Here is a 19,830-nt window from a genome sequence, read left to right as displayed (position 1 = left end):
TTTTTGGTAGAATCTGTACTTAAACATGAAACAGATTGTGTGCCGGTCTATCCACAAGAAGTGTTTTTTTTAATTTTCTGGGTTAAAGTTACTGAAAATGCTGGAGAATGATGGCAAAGTCATTTGGCAAGTGAAAGGAGAAGCTCAAAATGAATAGCAGTGATTTGATAAAGCTGCCAAGCAAAATCTCTTTTATGCAATAACATGGACAAACAGGAGCTATGAAACGATCAGCTCAAGGACTGAGTGTGAACCTTTCCTCTTCTTGTGTTTAGAGGTGTTCACCAAACTGCTGAAATAGCTTCTCTGGGATTTTGGGCCGTGATTTAAAAAGAAAATTTCCTCATTTAAAATATTTTCACAAATATCAAGAAATAACATTTGAACCACAAAATCATCCTCACAAATCCATTGTCAGTCTGGTTCCCAACAAAAAGGCAGCATACTGGTCTCAGAAATTCTTAACTGCAGTTGCTACAAGGCCAGAAGATGCCCTTTTTGCCTTTACTCTCATGTCCAATTTAACTCAGCAGGATTCTCAAAGTTCAATTCTCTGGTACCACAGGAGCGTCACATGCTGCAGGACTTGATGCAAAGAAAGCATTACTCATTTATAGCCAGAACCTACTGACTGCCATTCACCCACCAACATGATGCTTTGAGCTAAACTGGTTCCAAATCTACTGACACTTTAAGAATGAAGACTTCACTGTCATAATCAAATCCAACCTATTTACATATCCCTGTCTCTGTAACTTCCTTTGGTTTGACAACCCATGAATCCCTTGAGCTTTGACCTCTTCTGTACTGCCTACTTTCTTTGCCTTCAGCTACTTAAACCCTGATTTCTGGAACAAGATAGGAATTCTGTCCATGCATTTCTATCTACTTGCCTCTTAAATTGCTCAATGTCAAATTTTGTTTGAGTATCAATTCTGTCAAGGATATTCTGTTATGTTAAAGGCAATTTATAAATGCAAGTACTTCATGTTGTTACGTTCATCTTTCTGATTCAAATTCCAGTGACCAACACAGCACAGAAGCTGAGATTGCTCCAAACAGGGATGGAGGGAAAACAGAAACCAAAATAAATTTATATTCCGGGATAGCTTGGAGCTCAGTTATGCAGTATTGTACTGCTGAAGGTCACTGACCTTTCCAGAAGAATGCACCTTCATTTTCAACCACCATCTTCTAAAATATACACTGGAACTGCTGCTGCTTCGTGAAAATCACGTTTCAATTGAAAATATTTTCACCTTAATTCACAAACTAGCACAAGTTTGGCTAATTGTGCTTACTTCCTGCTACTGAGCACAAAACTATAAGGTGATCAACATTAGCTATTTAAAGCTTTTCCTGCAAGGCCTATGACATTCGTTCACCAACACTGGAGATTGTGCAGAGCGCCACAAATAATCCACACAGCAAACTGCAAAAGAATGTGACAGGTACAGGAGGTAACCATATGCTCCCTTGAGCATTATCTGCTGTTCATGACATTCACAAATCAGGAGTGATCTGTGCCTTAACTCAATTTACCCGCCTGGTCCCATGACCCTAAATATCCTGAACACAGGGACTGATAAACTAACATCGCCTGAATTTCACAGCTGAGTAAGGAACTAATGTTTCAGTTTGAACTATCTGGACTTAGAATTGAGCAGTTGAATTAGTGGGTTTGATAAAGTTCGATCAAGTCGTAAATTGTGTTGCTTGGCAGAAAATGGCTTTTAAGTCAATTGGAGTCACTTTACATCCATTTTAGCAGAAATATTTCCTGTCTTTTAGATTAAAGACTACACAAAATTCTGAACGGATTGACTGTGCATGATCTTTCAGAAACAAGATTGTTGTTGCTCAGAGACACAGGACATGAGATACAGAAAACCTGGTGGCTTTGGTGACCATAAATATTACATTTGAACACTCAGTTTTCAGAGCTAAAACATAATTCTTGCTGGTATCTTAGTAGAACAGTTCACCTCAAGATCTAAGTATTATATTTCTCAAAGTAGCTGCACTTAATACAACCATCAGTCCTATCTATTCCAATAGTGGTGAGCAACAAGGTGTTCATTTTAGTTAGGTGGAAGTGAGGACTGTAGATGCTGGAGATCAGAGTAGTCGAAAAGCACAGCAGGTCAGGCAGCATCCGAGGAGCAGGAAAATCGATGTTTCAGGCAAAAGCTGTTCATCAGGAAGGGATTTCAGTTCATTTTAGTTACCAATATACTAGTCATGCACAGTCACTTCATGATTGACACTGTGTTTGCATCCCTTTCACATAGGACTTGTGATAACGACTCAATGTTCTGGGGCAAGACAAATCTCATCAGTTGACATTGGAGTCTAAAGTTGGAGGACTGAAATTTCATGAAGAACGGGAGATGCTGGACATCTGAAATGAAAACAGAAATTGCTGGCAAATCTCAGCAAATCTGGCAGCATCTGGGAAAAAAAGCAGTTAACGTTTAGAGTCCAGTGTCTCTTCATCGAAACTCTTATGAAGGGTGACTGGACTCAAAATATTAATTGTGCTTTCTTCCCCCAGATACTATCAGACCTGCTGAGTTGAACCAGCAATTTCTGTCCATTTTGGAGCCAGGACTGCATTGCCTACTAAGCATGTCTCAGCTTTCAAATAATCACCAGTGATTCAGATTAGTTCAGAATGACTCAAAGCCTTCACCTCAGAAAATTGTGAGTTCGAGCCCAACTTGATGTGTTGAGCACAATCTTGGAAGGAGTGCTGCATTACTGGAGGAGACATGAAGAGTGCTGATAACAGCAAAATGCTGTGGATGCTAGAGATCAGAAGTAAAAACAGAAAGTGCCCAAGAAAATCAGCAGGATCTTGGCAACATCTGTGGAAAGAGAAACAGAATTAACATTTTGAATTCATTATAATTCTCCAAAACTGCTGCTGGCAGCCTGGTTGAGTTTGTCTTGCACTTCCTGGTTTTCTTTGACCAATGTAGGTCTTCACTGCTTGGTCAAGTTGATACTTTAAAACAAGGTGGAAGTGTCCTAGCCAATATTCCTCCACCAAACAACACTGCCAAAACTATCGAAGTCATATTGGGCAGTTATGAGTCCCTCTGTACAGAAACTGACTGCCACATCCATTTACATAGGCGACTGCATTTCAAAGTCATTGACTACATGTGGAATACTTAGTGGCCTTTCTGCAGGGCCAAGCAGAATTAAAATTAGAAGCCCTGCTGTGTGGAAACAGGCCGTACAGCCCAACAAGTCCACACCAACCATCTGAAGAGTATCCCACTCAAACTCACTCTCCTACATTTACCCAGGACTCATGCACCTAACCTATAGCATAGCCAATTCACCTAATTGTGAGATTATGGGAAGAAACTGGAGCACCTGTGCAGACAAGGGAAGAACATGCAAACTCCACACAGTCGCCAGAGGCTGGAATCGAACCCGGGTCCCTGGTGCTGTGAGGCAGCAGCGCTAACCACTGAGCCACCGCGCCGCCCCAAAGTAAGGTTTTTCATAAAATTATTTTCTCGTGCTTCGGACCTCAAGAGGGATGTACACCAACAACAAAGGAAACAGGTAACACAAGTAGCAAGTCAAGTGGCTTCTTCCTGTCTAGACCTGCTGCATAAAGTAATATTCAGTGATATCCTGGCTATATCTGTGTTACATGTTATCAAAGATTTGCATTCAATTTTCAGTCAGGTAAGGAGTCAGTCCAATTGCTTTAGGGTGAGAGCCTTGCTGTTAAGAATTTTCCTGAGAGAGCTTGTCCATAAAGCAAGGACAGAAACAATGAACAGATGTTCTCTGTGTCATGTCAAAATCTCAAAGGGGCAGAGGACACCTCACAATTTTAGTTTTTCAGCTTCTCAAGTACACAGAAAGGAAATCACTATTATTTTGAGGAACAGCACTGGAATACACCTTCATTGTCTGAGACACCATTTATCCCTCAAACAACAATACTAAAACAGACGATCATTATCAAGTTGCCGTTTGTGCAAGTTTGATTTGCATGACTTTGCCAGTGAGTTATCTTACAAACTTATACATTTCAATGGCTGTAAAGTGCTTTGGGACAACCTGAGGTCCTGAATGACATGATAAAAATGTTGGTCTTCATTATTTGATGGGGAGTCATAGTTTTTGTCAATTTCTGGAAGTTTAATAATTGAGAACTACATATAATGGATTTCCAGGGGGTTGGCTAATTTCTCTGTAGTTGGTGACTGGAGAATAATCTGATGGACAATCCTGAGCACAAATCTCAAGAATGTAAAGCAGCATAAAAATTATCAAAACCAGTCATTGACCATTCACAGCAGAAATTTAAAATTAAAATCAGATGTTAATAATAAATAACCCATAATGTTCAAGAATGAGGAGAGAATCCAACCAAATCACTTGGCTGCTGTTTTGGTTCCTTTCGATCCATTGAATTATCTAACTGAGATGTTAATTCTGCTATCAACTGCAGTGATTGTACTGAAAGCACATTATTGAATCTTGTGACAAGAAGCATATGGAGAAAGAGAAGGAAGCAAGACAGAAAGGGAGAGAGGAAGGAGGCATTTGGTCAGTTTAATGCCATTTACCAAATGGACCTCTAACTGTTGTCAACATGCACAGACTTCAGTATTTCTATTCTGGTTGGGACTTAAATCATGAAAATCCGTGAACACGCAACATCATCTCCTGGCAGGGAAAAAAGGGGGAAAAAAAAGAAATAAGATTAACGTGAAGTGAATTGAAATTTCAAAAGGGTCCTCACCATTAATTGAACACTGGAACTTGACTTCCTTTTCTGAATAGAGACCAACACGAGAAAAAGAAAAAAAACACAAGAAATTGTGACTTGTTGCACATGTGGCACATTTCCTAACACCAGGTCCAGATCAGGTACACAATCCTGAAGACTAAGTCTGACGGTCAATGTTTTTAAAGGACATTGTCAAGAAAACAAAATGTCTTAAATCCTGAAAAAAGTACAAATTATATGACTTAAAGTACAAGTGTTGAGCTGCAGTATCCCTTTCTCAGAAGTTCAGGCTGCATTTCAAAGAGACAAAAACTTAACAGCAATCTCATAAATGCTCAGGATACTGGCCAAATTGAGAGGTTTCCAATGTTTGCTTCCTCTAACAGCTTTGGCCCTGTGAAGTACTGGGATGCAGGTTCAGCACCTTATTTATTCATCATGCATGACCAATCTGTTTGGTTGTTTGGTACACTGACTGTTCAACAAAGACAGCCTATACGAAGGTTCTTTACAGTTTCTCAACTTAGTCATTCACACTCTGTGCTTGTTCAAGCTCATCATGAGCTCTTTATTAAGATGTGAAGTCTTAAAGTCATTTAGTCAAGGCAGGCTGACAGGGAATGAAGAAATGAGTGGAACAAAAGCAGAATTATTCCAATCTGCAAAGTATCCTTGGAAGGCAGTTTCCGTTCAAGCTCCACTGTTATGATTTGGGCAGTGAGTGAACACAAAACAGACAAAATATGGGTTGAAGTGAGATCGTCTGTGGCAGAGATTAAAAAAAAACAACAAACTGAGAATTGGGCAAAGGAGAGAGAGAGAGGGGAAATTTGGCCAATAAAAAACACAATGTCATGACAGTGAACTAAGACCAAGGTGTCAACCCAATTGCTTGGCCAGGTCCATTTGTTTGCTCTTCTCCATTAGTCACTCTGCCTGTTCAAGGGATGTCAAGTCTATGTGCTGCCTGCATTTCAAGATGTGCTCACTACTCAGGAAACATCAGAAAAAGTCTTCCCAGAAGCAGTCGGTGTCATGATGGGTTATCTCTCAGCTTCCACAGGACGAAAAGCCAGCTGAGGGTGAACACAGCCCTGTCAATGGTAATATTGCTGATCTGTGGAACACTTTATGCCATTATCCAAGACAGGAAGTCAGAATATCACCTGGATCTCTGGCAATGTGACTCGAAATATGTCTGACAGAAATGGCAAATGAAGAGTCTAGAACATTGTTTTTTAAATGATTTGAGGATTAACAACAAAAGGGATGCTGCAGCTTTGTTGCATAAATTACAATTAAAGAATGGAACTAAATAGAGCTCTGTCCACCCTTTCATCAGCCCAGTAGATTCAGTCAATCTCTTATGGAAGAAAACTTGTTGGAAGGATTCATTTTAAAGTTGTGTTCTTTTTGTTCACATTTCAATTCATATCAATACCTTGTGCAATGTTTCACAAGCAGAAGACCAAATCCAAGCCAAATCTAATTGTACCACAGAGAGAGAATCCTTACGCTGTGAATTTTAACTCTGAGGTGGCTCTTTTCCTAGCCATCAATAGGGTGTTTGTGCTGGTGAAAGGGCTAATTCGAGACGCAAGGTAGAATGCTCAAAGGAAGAACTGTGAACATGCAAACACTTTAGTAGAAACTATGACATCGGTTGAGCTGTTATCAATCATGCATTTTATGTGAGACATCACTGATGGTCATTTGTAAACTCTCTTCCCCATTATTATGTCCAGCCCCAAACAAACCCCAACAACTCAAGTTCCGAAATGGGAACAGTTCTTTTCAATTTATTTCATTTCGTCTCTAATAATTTTCTTATCTCTTCTCCTACTTCCTGTTTGACATTTGCCAGTTTGGTGGAATCCTAATCCGCTTGCCAGGGAGAGAGACTGGTGCCTCACGGACCCATCCAACAGTAACAAGCTAATCTTTCACCAAATGAGCAGATGAAAACAGCAAGGAAAGCTCTTTTTTTTCTGACCTCGGGTAGCCCTCCTTCCACCACCACCGTATGGAACACTGTATGGCACCTGTGAGGCAAGGTGGCAGAGCTCTCTCAATTGAAATAGGCAGAGTGAAATCTTCAGCAGGGTTCAGGTTGTGTGTGTTCAACCTCCTGAGAGCCAGGCTGTGCCACACAACCTTTCTTCCTCACTGAAGCAAAACTTCAAGAAAAAAAAACACCTTCTTATTTCTGAAAAACAGTGAGTACTCTCCTTGATCAATTTTTCTCGCAAGCCAAGGCAAACCGATGTGGCAGTATTGGAGAATAGAACCCATCATTTTCTCTTTTGCATCCAGTGACAGTACTTCTCATTTGCATGAATGTGGTCTTTGAACATTCTACCTATTTGCAGTTCAAATAAAGGGATAAAAAAAGGAAGAGTTTAAAAGCCTTCAAGACCTTCCAGTTATTTGGAATGGTCTGAATTTTAGTATTTCAAAGCTGTTAACACTTGGACTCAACTAACTTCTTCTATGTTTCTTGACACAATGGCTGGGTTTGAAGGTATTCGGCTAATATTTTATCACTGAAGATGACTGATGCTTTTTAATACTGACATGATTCTTTTGCTTCACCCTAAGTAAGGAATCAAGGTTCAGAGTAAATTACTTATCATTGGCTGTTCTATGTTTGATTGGCAATGTATAAAGTGTGATTAAGTTGCACTGGCTACAGTTCAAATTTCTACCTTCCCAAAAAAGCCTACAGAGTTTCCAATTTAGAAACAGCCCAAAAACTGATTCATCACTGATTGACCAGAGTTTGGCAGTCACAACCTGTTCTCAACGGGAAGAAAGCACGTTGTCCTAAATTCATTTCAAAGCAACCCAGTTGATTTCTAATGTGATCACACCCAAATATTATTAGGTTTTAATTATTTTGAAACTGTGATCACACTGAACTAGTTTGTCGCTGCTTTCTATTTCTCAAGATGACAACTTTGCTGAGGTGGTTACTCTTTTAAGATCGGATGATGTGACTTAGGGTGTGACTTGTGTAAATTTGGCACAGCAGTCCATGCTGCATTTGCTTCAGAGGAAGACAGTGAGCTGAGAAGGAGCATAATTCAGTGGCCCATGGTCTCTGGGATTTCTTGGCCAGCTGAGCTTTTCATTTGTGTTCACCTTTTCCAATGCCCTTCCAGTCAGTCAGTCTCCAAACTCAGTATTGCAGCTTCCAAGTATAATCTTAGTCAGTGAACAGTTACGTTCATTAAATGTGCTCAACTGAAAATTGAATTTTTGAGACAAACTGATGCAAGATTCAATTACCGAAAGATAACCTGAGTAGACACTGTTCCCTTTGAGAGAGGGAAGAGCCCACATCTGCTTCAGGATGTAATTCTGAGGTACCAACAGACAATGTCTTAAGAAGGAATTTGATAGCGGCTTCAATACTCCACACTAAATTCCCAATCTCAGATTTGGTACCTGGGACACTTGTGCACACTTCAATGGCAGTTGCTGAGGACTGGTTCCCCTACCCGACTGACCCTCATGTGCAGGTGGCATGTTGTGAAGCCATATTCAAACTGAGGAAGAAAAAAGAAAATGGCAGAACAAGTTTTCACAAAATAAAACTGTTTTCGAAATGAACTTGTCACAAAGTAAAGAATGGTGATACCCCACAATTTGGTTTACAATTGCATGGTAAGAAGGAAGCCTGAAAAGGGCAGGGCAGAACGTACGCAAAGGTATTGGGAAAGGTGAAATTTGGCCAAAAAAAAGGAAATGTCCTTTACTTTTCCTTGGATTTGTTGCACATCAGCAATTCTGTCAAAATGGGAAACCTACAAAAATGACAACAGAACAGGATTGTCTGTGGAGAAAGCAATGCTTTCACAAGCTCATCCAAACTTCAGCTGAGCTTTTGAGACAAAGTTTCTGTACTGTGTGAGGCATATGAAGGAAGGGAGAAGAAATCTAATTCAGGTTACTCAAGTGTATTTTAAATCTCAAAGTGTTGCTATATCCTCAGTGTGGGATCGATGCAAAACAAGTGGAGGAGGAACATGTTACGTAGAAAATGAAACTTCAGTTGATCTTGAATTTGGGTTCGCATTTTACTGATGTGTAACTGACCATAGTAAACCAAACACTCCTCAGCCGTCTCAACATGTCTGCTATCTCCAGACAGTTGACAACACCAACACCCTCCAGCAACTCTCCATATGGTTCAGAGCAGAACTGCACTCACATTTTCTTTGCTTTCTATTCAGTCATAACCACAGAAACCCTGACAATAATTTCTCTTCCCATACTTTCCATCACATGGCATGATACCCCATGTCATCTATGAATACTGCCATCCAAAAATGCACCTTCAGAGCTGCCCAGCAACAACTCACACCTTGCTTCTTGCCTCTTCCACTCCTTACGATGCTTATGCAACAGTCAGCACCAATGGAGCAGAGGTTGCTCAAATTATATATTGCAAAGGCCAAAACTAATGTTGTTGACGACCACAAACGCTCATTCCAAGCTCAGAATTCATTGTACTCCCTGGACATCATCTGAGGCTGACCCAGACTGACAAGAGTCTTTCCATATTTCACCATCGACTGATCTTCTGATACCAAGTATTACATTACATTGACAGTGCTCAGTTCCACCTCTGCAACATTGCTGGACTCCACTCCTGCTCAATCACTCTGAAAGGTAACATTTCTATCGCTGTTACCTTGAGACTTGACTGTGTGTGTGTGTGTGGCTGGTCTCCCATGTTCTACTTTCAATAAACTGGAATTCAAGTCAAACTGCTGTCAGTGTCTTAGCTCCCATGAATTACTACAAGAAGCAAGGGAAGAGATTGTTGTGCCTTTGATGATCTTTGCGCCCTCACTGTCCACTGGAGTAGTGCCAGATGACTGGAGGGTGGCAAATGTTTTTCCCTTGCTCAAGAAAAGGAATAGGAATAATCCTGGGAATCACAGACCAGTCAGTCTTACATCTGTGGTGGGTGAAGTGTTGGAGAGGATTCTGAGAGATAGGATTTATGATTACTTGGAAAAGCATAGTTTGATTAGAGATAGTCAGCATGGTTTTGTGAGGGGCAGGTCATACCTCACAAACCCTACTGAATTCTTTGAGGATGTGACAAAACACATTGATGAAGGTAGAGCAGTGGATGTGGTATATATTGATTTTAGCAAGGCATTTGATAAGATCCTCCATGATTGGCTCACTCAGAAAGTAAGGAGGCATAGGATACAGGGAAATTTGGCTGGCCCACAGAAGATAGAGGGCAGTAGCAGATGAAAAATATTCACCTTGGAGTTCAGTGACCAGTGGTGTTCTGTTCTGGGACCTCTGTGATTTTTATAAATGACTTGGATGAGTAAGTGCAGAGTGAGTCAGTAAGTTTGCTGATAACACGAAGGTTGGAGCAGCTGTGGATAGTGTGGAGGGCTGTTGTAGGTTGTAGCAAGACATTGACAGGATGCAGAACTGGGTTGGTAAGTGGCAGATGGAGTTCAACCTGGAAAAGTGTGAAGTGATTCATTTTGGAATCAAATTTGAATCCAAAATACAGGGTTAAAGGCAAGATTCTTGGCAGCATGAAGGAACAGAGTTATCTTGGGGTCCACGTCCATATATTCCTCGAAGTTGCCACCCACTTTGATAGGGTTGTTAAAAAGGCGTATGGTGTGTTGGCTTTCATAAGCAGGGGGATTGAGTTTAAGAGCCGCGAGGTTATGCTGCAGCTCCATAAAGCCCTGGTTAGATCACACTTGGAATATTGTGTTCAGTTCTGGTCACCTTATTATAAGAAGAATATGGAAGCTTTCGAGAGGGTGCAGAGGAGATCCATCAGGATGCTGCCTGGTTTGGATAGCAGGTCTTATGAAGAAAGGTTGAGGGAGCTAAGGTTTTCCTCATTGGAGTGAAGAGGATGAGAGGCAACTTGATAAAAGTATACAAGATAATGAGAAGCTAGATAGAGTAAATAGTCAGAGACTTTTTCCCAGGACAGAAATGGCTATCATGAGGGGCCATAATTTTCAGATGATTAGAGAAAGGTTTAGGGGAGATGTCAGAGGTAGGTTATTTACCTAGAGAGTGGTGGATGCATGGAATGTACTGTTAGCGGAGATAGTAGAGTCATTAGGAACATTTAAGCGACTCATGGACAGGCACATGGATGATAGTAAATTGAAGGGTATGTCGGTTAGTAGGATAAAAGGTAGGCACAATGTCAAGGGCCGAAGGGCCTGTACTGTTGTATGTTCTAATTCCTATCCAGCCATCACCTCTGTGCTCGATGACCTGCAATGCTGAAGTTTAAAATTCTCATTCCACATTCCAGAGCCTTGCCTCTCCTGATTTCTGTAACTAACTCCTCAGTCTTACATTTCCTGGCAGAAGAATTCTGCAGCCCTCTACTTCAGCTACTCAAGCAATCATGATTTTAAGTGTTCCATGGCTGGGATGATTTTGTCAGCCACCAAGCCCAGAAGTTCAGGAGTGTCCTCCCTTATACTCAGCTTTTAGTCATCTGCTCCCTTAGCTCTTCAAATGGCTCAGTGTCAAATCCTGCCTGGGTGACAAGCATCTTTAGGTGTTTTACTGTTAAAGCTTCTCCAAGGATAGCAGTTGCAGTGTGTACCCAATTGTGACCAGGACAGACTACAAGAGCCTTGAATTGGATGGGTGTGCAGTAGACCTATCTGCTAAAAAGCCTACATATTACAATCAGAACTTTCAAGTGGGAAATTGGATCAATTACCCTCAACAACTGCTTGTCGCAAGGAGATATACCTTTGGTTAAGTTAGTCAATGTAATGTCAATGCTTGTATCTTGTTTAAGTAGTTCAGAGAAGTATTAATTTCCTTTTGCACTTCATCCAAAAAATGCATCTCTTAGGAAGGATATCTCTTGACCGTATTCTGCTATTTCTTGCAGTTCCTGGAAACAACTGTCACTTTCCTAAATTCGCAAATCAACACATAAAAGGGCAATCTAATTATTCTGACAGATGTCTAACTCATGCTTGGACATTACTAAAATCTATGTTGCACCTACAAAAGCTGTTTTAGTTGAAAGCACTTGCCCAAGCAAGACCTGGAATTTGGACAAAATTCAGCGGGACAGTAAGGATTTCAAAGACATTTCTTGGCATGTAGCTCAAAGGATCTGCAGTGATTTCAGAGGCTTCTAGACTAAAGACTGACTTTGTTATCCTTGCACTTCAGGATGCCTGAATGAATAACTCTGCCATAAAATGTTGGTCCTGATTGGTAATGACTGCTAACAGCTCTGAAATACTATCCCCAAGGGCATATAGAAAGATTGTTGAATTTCCTGTGAACAATCAATACTCTTAATTGTGCTTGTTACAACAAATCGCGCTAAATATATCTTTAAATGTGACATTTCTTGAAGGGATGATGGGAAACTGTGGTCAAAAGCCTGCCTTTTAAGGAGGGTGCTGCCTGTGAGCAAAGCGAATCAATCAGTCAGCAATACTCCGTATAAAGGTTTTAATAGTTTTGAAGAGTTCTGCCTGTTTTTTGAAATGGATAATGTAAATTAATATTTATCTGATATAAAATTGGATTTTAAAATCTCTCCCAAACACACAAGTTCATGGTTCTTGTAATGCATAATTTAATGAACAATCTCATTATTTTTCCAAATCCAAAAATGTTTGTCATTATTTCACACAAATTCAATTCACTACTGTTTAAATTTAAGTGTGGAGATGTGACAATTCCATGAGGCACAGTCTCTCTGAGTATGACTGTTTTACAGAGAATTATGACAGGACGACGACATTTGGTATGTCATGCCTCCGCTTGGTCCTTTGAAGGACCAATTCACTTTGTGCCAGCACCCCCACACAATTTTATCCATAACGCTGCACATGCTTTCTCTCTCGTTCATAATATAACTCCCTTCTGAATGCCTCAACTGGACCGCAAACACTCACTGCAGAACTTCACCATAGTTCTAACCATCAAAGGTTCTCTCTCATTTTGCATTTCTTTTGTCCATTACTGGAAATCTTATTCCAAATCTTTCTAACAATGACAGTACTTTCTCCCCAGACCTCTGGATGTTGAATACCTCTGTACATCTCTTCCTCTATCGTGAACAGTTCTAACCTCTCCAATCTATCCACAAAACTCAAGTTCCTCATCCCTCTTTTTGGTCCATTAACTTGGAAAGAAAAATCACTGTTACTATACATTCCAGTTGTGATTCTGATCTTGTGCATAAACTTTATCAAGTAAAATTCCGAACTTTGAGTAACTTATGATATGAACTTATAAAATCTTAAGCTAACGTGAACATCATTGCTGCAGCTTCTTTTCCCTTTCTGCCCTGTTGCAATCATGGCAAATATACATAGAAAAATTCTTGTTCATGTGGACTATAATTTGTTTAAGCACATTTGGGAAAGAAATACTCCATGCACTCCTCCTCTTTATTCTCTATCTTCCCTCACTGTGACATAGCCCAACTGACTGTCAGTGAATTTCCTTCCCTGAAGAAAGCTCTTCATGACATTAGCAAATGCATGTGAGGAACCCAGAGTGGCTTGGCTTGTGAATATTACTCTGCCAATCTCGAGCTTCAGTGTTTAGCCTCTGCCTGGATAAGCAAAGAATCTCAACAGCAGAGAAAATGAAATGGGAGCAATGACTGTGTTGTTCATTACCACTCAACATTAGTTCAAAACCTGGGTTAGCTAACAAGAAGGGAGTCTTTCTGTGTGACAAGTCATCTCAACTCAATATTTTCAAAGTTGGAGACTTATCATTCCATTGGATTAACAAATCCATTTGCCTGCACTTCACTCATCTCTGTATCGCGATCAATATTAACTAAACTGCTCTGAAATAATCCTAAAAGTGCTGTTGAATAACTTCACAATGCAGCCACTTTGTATTGTGCCTCCAAGAAATTTACATCATTTTCAAATAATTTGCACAGATCGTGACATTTCGGCTCTATCTGGATGTCAACGGAGTCTGCTCCTCATATGTCCGTGTGTGCTTAATTTTACTATTCTGCTCTTGAGATATTTAAAGCACCAAATTGATCTATTATTGATCCTCATTCCCCTTTGTCACATCTTCTGAAGTTTCAACTGTTTTTTCTGACAATATCCCATTCTACTCTGCTTCTCCAAACTTCAGTAGTACATGAGACACAAGTTTTTCAAACATAATGCTTTTTAGCAGCTGCCAGAGATCCCATCCCCTCACTTACAGTTCCATTCACTTCGCCAGCCACTGTCTCAGATTGCTTGCAATCTTGTTCACTTTTACAACTCTGAAGTGATTTTCTGATGTTACCTCATCTCTGCATTATAGGGACTGCTTCCTTCCAATGCTGCATCATGATCTACCTCAGCCTGTGTGCTCTTGATCTCCACACCCATACTTCTGTCACCTCCACCACCAACTTCACTTAAACTATCTGTGTTTTATCCATTTCACCTAATCTAAAGCTCTGCTTCTTGTATTCCATCCTGCACCAAGTTCTACTCATATGATATTGCTGCCTTAACTGAATTAGGTAGGGTCTCACTCCTCCAATGCTTCCAAGTTAAAATTTTCATGCTTCTGTTCAAATTTCAACATAGCTTTGTCCCTCCCTGTTGACATGATTTCTTCCAGCAGGGCAAGTATTCATGTGACTTCAGACTTCTAAACATCTGCATTTTGTCCCACAGTTAGTGATGGCGCCGTCATCCATCGATACCTATGCCAAGATATCCACCTAAATTTCTCTGCATTTCATCTGAAGTTCAAAGTCTTCAGAACCCAGCTCTTCTTAAACAATTGACAGATTAAGAACTTTAACAAATTCCTACCTTGCTTTCTTATTTCCTTGGAATTTGAATTATTGGAAAATCCAGTGTTTGGTTTGTGCACAAGGTGCCTCAGAACCATCAGCAGTTGATTTGAATGCAATGAACGAATTGTGAATTTTCAACTGAGGAGTCGACTCAACAAGTTCAGTGTGCACTTGGGTTTGTCGGCTCAATGAGCACGTACTGTCAAGAGCATTTGTCTCTTTCAGTAAACTTGCCAAGAAATGTTTGAAAAAAACAATAATAGGAAATGGACAAAGTTTAAAACTCAATGGACAGCACTTTTGGAGATCTGACAGGGTCATAAGCGGCTATACAATTCTTTTTATCATTATTTGCCTTTTCCACACTATGCAAGACAAAAGCAGAACAAAAACATGACCATCAGGATTTCCTGTAATTTCAGGTTTTGGATCCCAACAGTGTGTAAAAAGCAAGAATGTGACCATTCATGATTGACACTGATACTCCGAGTAGTGAAGTACACAGTGCTTTGGTGGAATTCAATATGCCAGTATGAGCACTGAATTCCAGCTATGAGTAGTGGCATGAAGATCAATCATGGAAATCATGACAAGTGTTGGCTTGAATGTGACCAGTCCTCGAGGTAAAGCACAATGATGATATCATAGTATTTCACACAGCCACAGCCAACAAAACTGAAAATCATGGAATCTTATTTGGCTATTCAACTCAATATATCTTTGCTGGTTCTTGCAAAGATTAACCCCTTGCTCTATCTCCAAAATTATTATTAATTCAATTTCAACTATATATCTATTTTTCTTTTGAAAGTTACTATGAAATCTGTTTGCATAACCCTTTAAGGCAGTAAATTTCAGACTGTCAAAATGTGCTGCATTGAAGGAAAATAATCCGAATTTCTATGGTTTCTTTTGTTAGTTATCCTAAATCTATGCCCTCTGTTCATTGACCGCATCTGTCAGTGCAAATAATTCCTCCGAATTTATTCTTTAAAAACCTCTCAATTTTATGTGGATCTCTTAAACCTTCCCTGAATCTTCTCTGTCAAACGAGAACAGTTTCAGCTGCTCCAGTCTCTCCACACCGAAGACCCTCCTCCCTCACTTTCTGAAGGTGGAAATGCAGGAGCCTGGGAAGGTGGAAGAGGATTGAGAAGGAATACAACTGTACACAAAATGATTCAATGTTTAAGTAATGAATAACTTTATACACATGAGTAAACATGTTGCTTTCTCAAGAACACTGTTAGTAGCAACTGTTGCACCCTTGACTGTTCTAAAATCCTCTCTGTAATTTATCTCGCACATTTGTACAAGAAACTTGGGGGAAAGAAAGCACCCACTTTCTAAATATAACTGCTTTTATTGTTTGCTGTCACCATCACCTTCTCACAAACCTCAGTGAAAACAAAGCTATGTTTCACCAGCAATATCTGCCAGGTTTTCTAACGCGGCATGATTAGAGCAAACTGATTATTCACAAAGGCTCCTTCCCTGTAGTGCTGTTAATTCTTGCTGGCTGCCTTCAATCTCTCAGTACACAATTAGACAGGTTTAGAATCAATGTTCACTAGGTTTTCCCATCATCCCTCCAGCAGACCAACTGATGGGATAGCAAAGCTTAGCTGAATAGACTAACAGCAAATTATAATATAAAAGGAAGGGGACAATAAAGGGAAGAGTGCTGTCAAAAGGAAGCAAGAGAGAAACCAAGACTGTAGGTAGAATGTAAAAAAACACTACCACACAGGTGAACAATACCATGCCCTGAACAGCTTTCTTTATTCCCCATACGTACCGCCAGGAGAAAAAACAAATAATCAGTGTGACAAAATGAATGACCAAAGGACTTGTTCAAATAAGGGGTTTTATGTAAAGGATAATTCATGCAGAATGTAAGGATAGACCTCAATGTTGCAGTGTGTACCTTTATGACTCTTTCTGTGCTTCCATATGGGATTGTTGCTGTATTTTGTGTTAACGTTACACTTCTCTGAAACCAGTCACCGAAGCATTAGTGTCATTACTTCATTTGCATACCTTTAAATCTAGGGATTAATCCACACTTGTTTGGACACCTTCCCCTTTTGGCTCTTACACTTGCACTCTTCTCCAATTTTTTTTTGAAACAAAGTAATGTACCACCTTTAACTCAGTCCCTGGGCCAAGAGGAGAAGCAGTGCAGCACAGCAAGGAGAGTACCATGAAGTGACTTCCCCTCTGTTGCCTCTGCCCCAAGCTTTGCACTGCAGAACTGACAATCAAGGGTGCAAAGCCATGTGTGTGTCAATCCTGCAGCACAGCTTCAGATTTGCTGGCCAAATTCACTGTCAGGTTACAATTGCTGACACAGAAGCAAGCAATAAATTAATTCAGTTTTCAATTGTGAAGACGTTTATCAATTGATGGTAAAGGAGAAAATATTTAAATAAAGATGCACAGATAAAAATAAAATCAAATGGAGAAATAAAACCAAATCATATTCAAGTGACAAAGGGATAAAAGGTGAAAGAAATACAAAATACCAAGTGGATTAATCCCTAGAAGCAGATATTTTGGAAAATACTCAATAACATGTACAAACGATTTAAACCATTCCTGTTTATGTGAGAAAGAAGAGGCAAACATCAATTAAAAGACTGTTTCCAGACAACAGAGAGAACACAATCCCCTTCACAGTGCTGTTACTGCACTCTGTTCACAATGAAGTGACACAGTGTAACAGTATTGTTTATCATTCAACACTGAATCTGGCACATGTTAGAGAAAGCTTAGGAAAATAACCAAAAGCAATGCCAGTTCAAGTTTGTTTACTGATATCCAATGATAATGACCACGATACAGTTTAACACTGAATAGAAGGCATTGGATAGAAGTGGCAGGCCCAATAAGTACACTGTAGACGCTGTGTGATGTATTTGCCAAACAAACATGAGAAATTGATTGGGTCAAAAATTATGGCATAATTAGTACTTGACAGTGGAAACCTGAAACATGCAGCGAGTTAGAAAAGTATGATGCTTTGCTGCAGCAACAATCTGTGAATAAGAGTTTCAACTCTTGACACTGTGAAGTTGGACACAGACGTGCATAAATCTGACAATATATTACATCATGCAGAGCCCTCTCCAATTCTAACCTGGGAAATTGTGTTTCCAACAGTGTGAGAATGACAGAAGGTAGTGGAGGATTCTGGCAAACATGTCCTTTTAACTTGATCTGTACTAGAGCTTGTGAAGCATAGCTTACAATGAACAGCTTGCATAATAATAGAGTTACTCATATTGGAAATTCCCAGATTCTATCTGCTAGCCTTGTGCAAGTTGGCTATTCACGGCCTGGATTTTAAAATGGTCTCATCAGACAGGGTTAATACTCCTGATCACACCCACTGTTGGCTAAGAGAGGGGAGAGTTTTAAAATAAACAGATTAAAAAAAAGGGAACTTGGATGGGCTTGATTGCTAGTGGAACCATACCCCAAGTCAGTTCCTTTAAAAGAGGACAGCACAATGACGGTATTTTTTAATCACTCCTACCCTCTCTCCAAAACAATCTTGACTAGGATTTTGGGAGGAAAATTCTGCATTTCTATTTTTAAGTAATGGCAATTTCCCTTGTAATGGAGGCTGCAATTGCAATCTGTGCTGTTTCCAGCAACCTATCCCACATGTATGATGACTTTGATTATAAACAGTCCAAAAACTATGTTATACCAGTAAATGGTTTGCGATTTTCTTTTTCTCCACTTTAGATCCAAATACTCAAGGAAGTATAAAACACTGGGATAACAATTCACTTTTTGCCAAATATCCATTCGGAGTCTTAATATGATGGTCTAACTCATCAAATTGAATCGTCATTTGAAACTTAAATGGGCTGCAGTGCTGTCACTTTCACCTATCAATACCAGCCAAAAGGTGATTGAAAACTCGCTGGAATGTGACAGAGGACGAAAGCCTGATGACAGACAACAACACAGATCCTAGTCTAATCCGTTGCTGAATACTATCTTGCTTTGTAGTACTGTGGCTGCATTGTGAGTTCGCGATCAGGGTTGTCCAGTCCATCCAACTGACTTGCTCCCAATGATGTCCCACAATCATCTATCTCCCATTCTCTGCAATATCACTACGCTCTGGGAAACAGAAAGAACAAGAGCTACACTGGTCTGCCAATGAACAAAGACTTGAAGAATCCTCAATGAAAGCAGTGCTAATTATGCTGGCCATTCTGAGGAAAAGGAGCTAATATTTATCAAACTGTTTTCAATCCACTTTGCAGCTGGGAAGAATTGCATCAATGATATGAAACACAACAAACATATAAGCCTTGAACATCATACCTACAGTACAGATTCTTGACTTCAACCTGCCGTGAAAACAAAGCATGGATGGTATGCCAGCTGGGCAAACGTGAGGACTGCAGATGCTGGAAACCAGAGTTTAGATCAGAGTGGTGCTGGAAAAGCACAGCAGGTCAGGCAGCATCCGAGGAGCAGGAAAATCGATGTTTCGGGCAAAATCCCTTCATTTCGGCTTTTGCCCGAAATGTTGATTTTCCTGCTCCTCGGATGCTGCCTGACCTGCTGTGCTTTTCCAGCACCACATTGACCTAAACACTGGCATACCAGCTGTTCCAGAATGGAAGATGAGATGGTAAATTGCAAGTGTCATGGTGGTTGAGTCCCAGACCATGGAACACAGCAGCACTGCAACCTGCCTAAAGAATACCTGTTACAGGAGGCACTTCATTTCTTTACTTGATAATTTGGGAGACTGTCAAATAGGCAGTCAAACTAGACATCCCATGCAAACCTTTGTGATTGTAACAAAGCAGTAATTGCAGCAAAGTGTCACGGAAGTGAGATGGGAATCAGGGAACACTTGGAGCTAGATTCAATCCTAGTGGGCATTAAGACATGTACTTTTGTAAGAAAGAACATGACACAGACTGCCAATCATTTTTGATGTAACATTCGCACAAATTTCTTGAATCTACTCAGAATGCCACAATGGCGGCTCATTTAATGTACTTATTATAATGCATGTCTTGACTATTCAGGGAGACGATTCAAACTACAAGTTTAGCAACTTTGTTTGACCCTGTGGGAATTTGTGTCTCTGAAGCACAGTAAGAGTATGCCTGTATTTCTTATCTGAATACCCAAAAGAATGGAGTCCAACCTCATGACTACAATGTGAAGTCAAAATGGAATTTTTGTTTTATCCACTTGTGGAATGTTG

General features: G+C 40.1%; 1 protein-coding gene across 50 annotated transcripts in view; it reads right to left on the bottom strand.

The window, feature by feature from the left end:
* LOC122543116 (calcium/calmodulin-dependent protein kinase type II subunit beta) overlaps positions 1 to 19,830 on the bottom strand; it is a 265,513-nt gene that overhangs the window by 59,906 nt on the left and 185,777 nt on the right. For 17 of the 50 annotated variants that reach the window (XM_043681403.1, XM_043681399.1, XM_043681412.1 and 14 more), the window contains one exon: positions 4,775 to 4,807. The exons of 26 other annotated variants lie outside the window; for them this stretch is intronic. In XM_043681403.1, the coding sequence (XP_043537338.1) occupies positions 4,775 to 4,807 (33 nt within the window). Of the gene's footprint in view, positions 1 to 4,774; positions 4,808 to 16,512; positions 16,579 to 19,830 lie in introns of all 50 variants that reach the window. 7 more of the 50 variants (XM_043681394.1, XM_043681397.1, XM_043681395.1 and 4 more) reach the window with 1 other exon arrangement.

The sequence above is a fragment of the Chiloscyllium plagiosum genome, chromosome 42, assembly GCF_004010195.1.
Source record: "Chiloscyllium plagiosum isolate BGI_BamShark_2017 chromosome 42, ASM401019v2, whole genome shotgun sequence".
Taxonomy (NCBI): domain Eukaryota; kingdom Metazoa; phylum Chordata; class Chondrichthyes; order Orectolobiformes; family Hemiscylliidae; genus Chiloscyllium; species Chiloscyllium plagiosum.
Note: the sequence above shows the minus strand (reverse complement) of the source record. Positions and strands in the feature narration are given on the sequence as shown.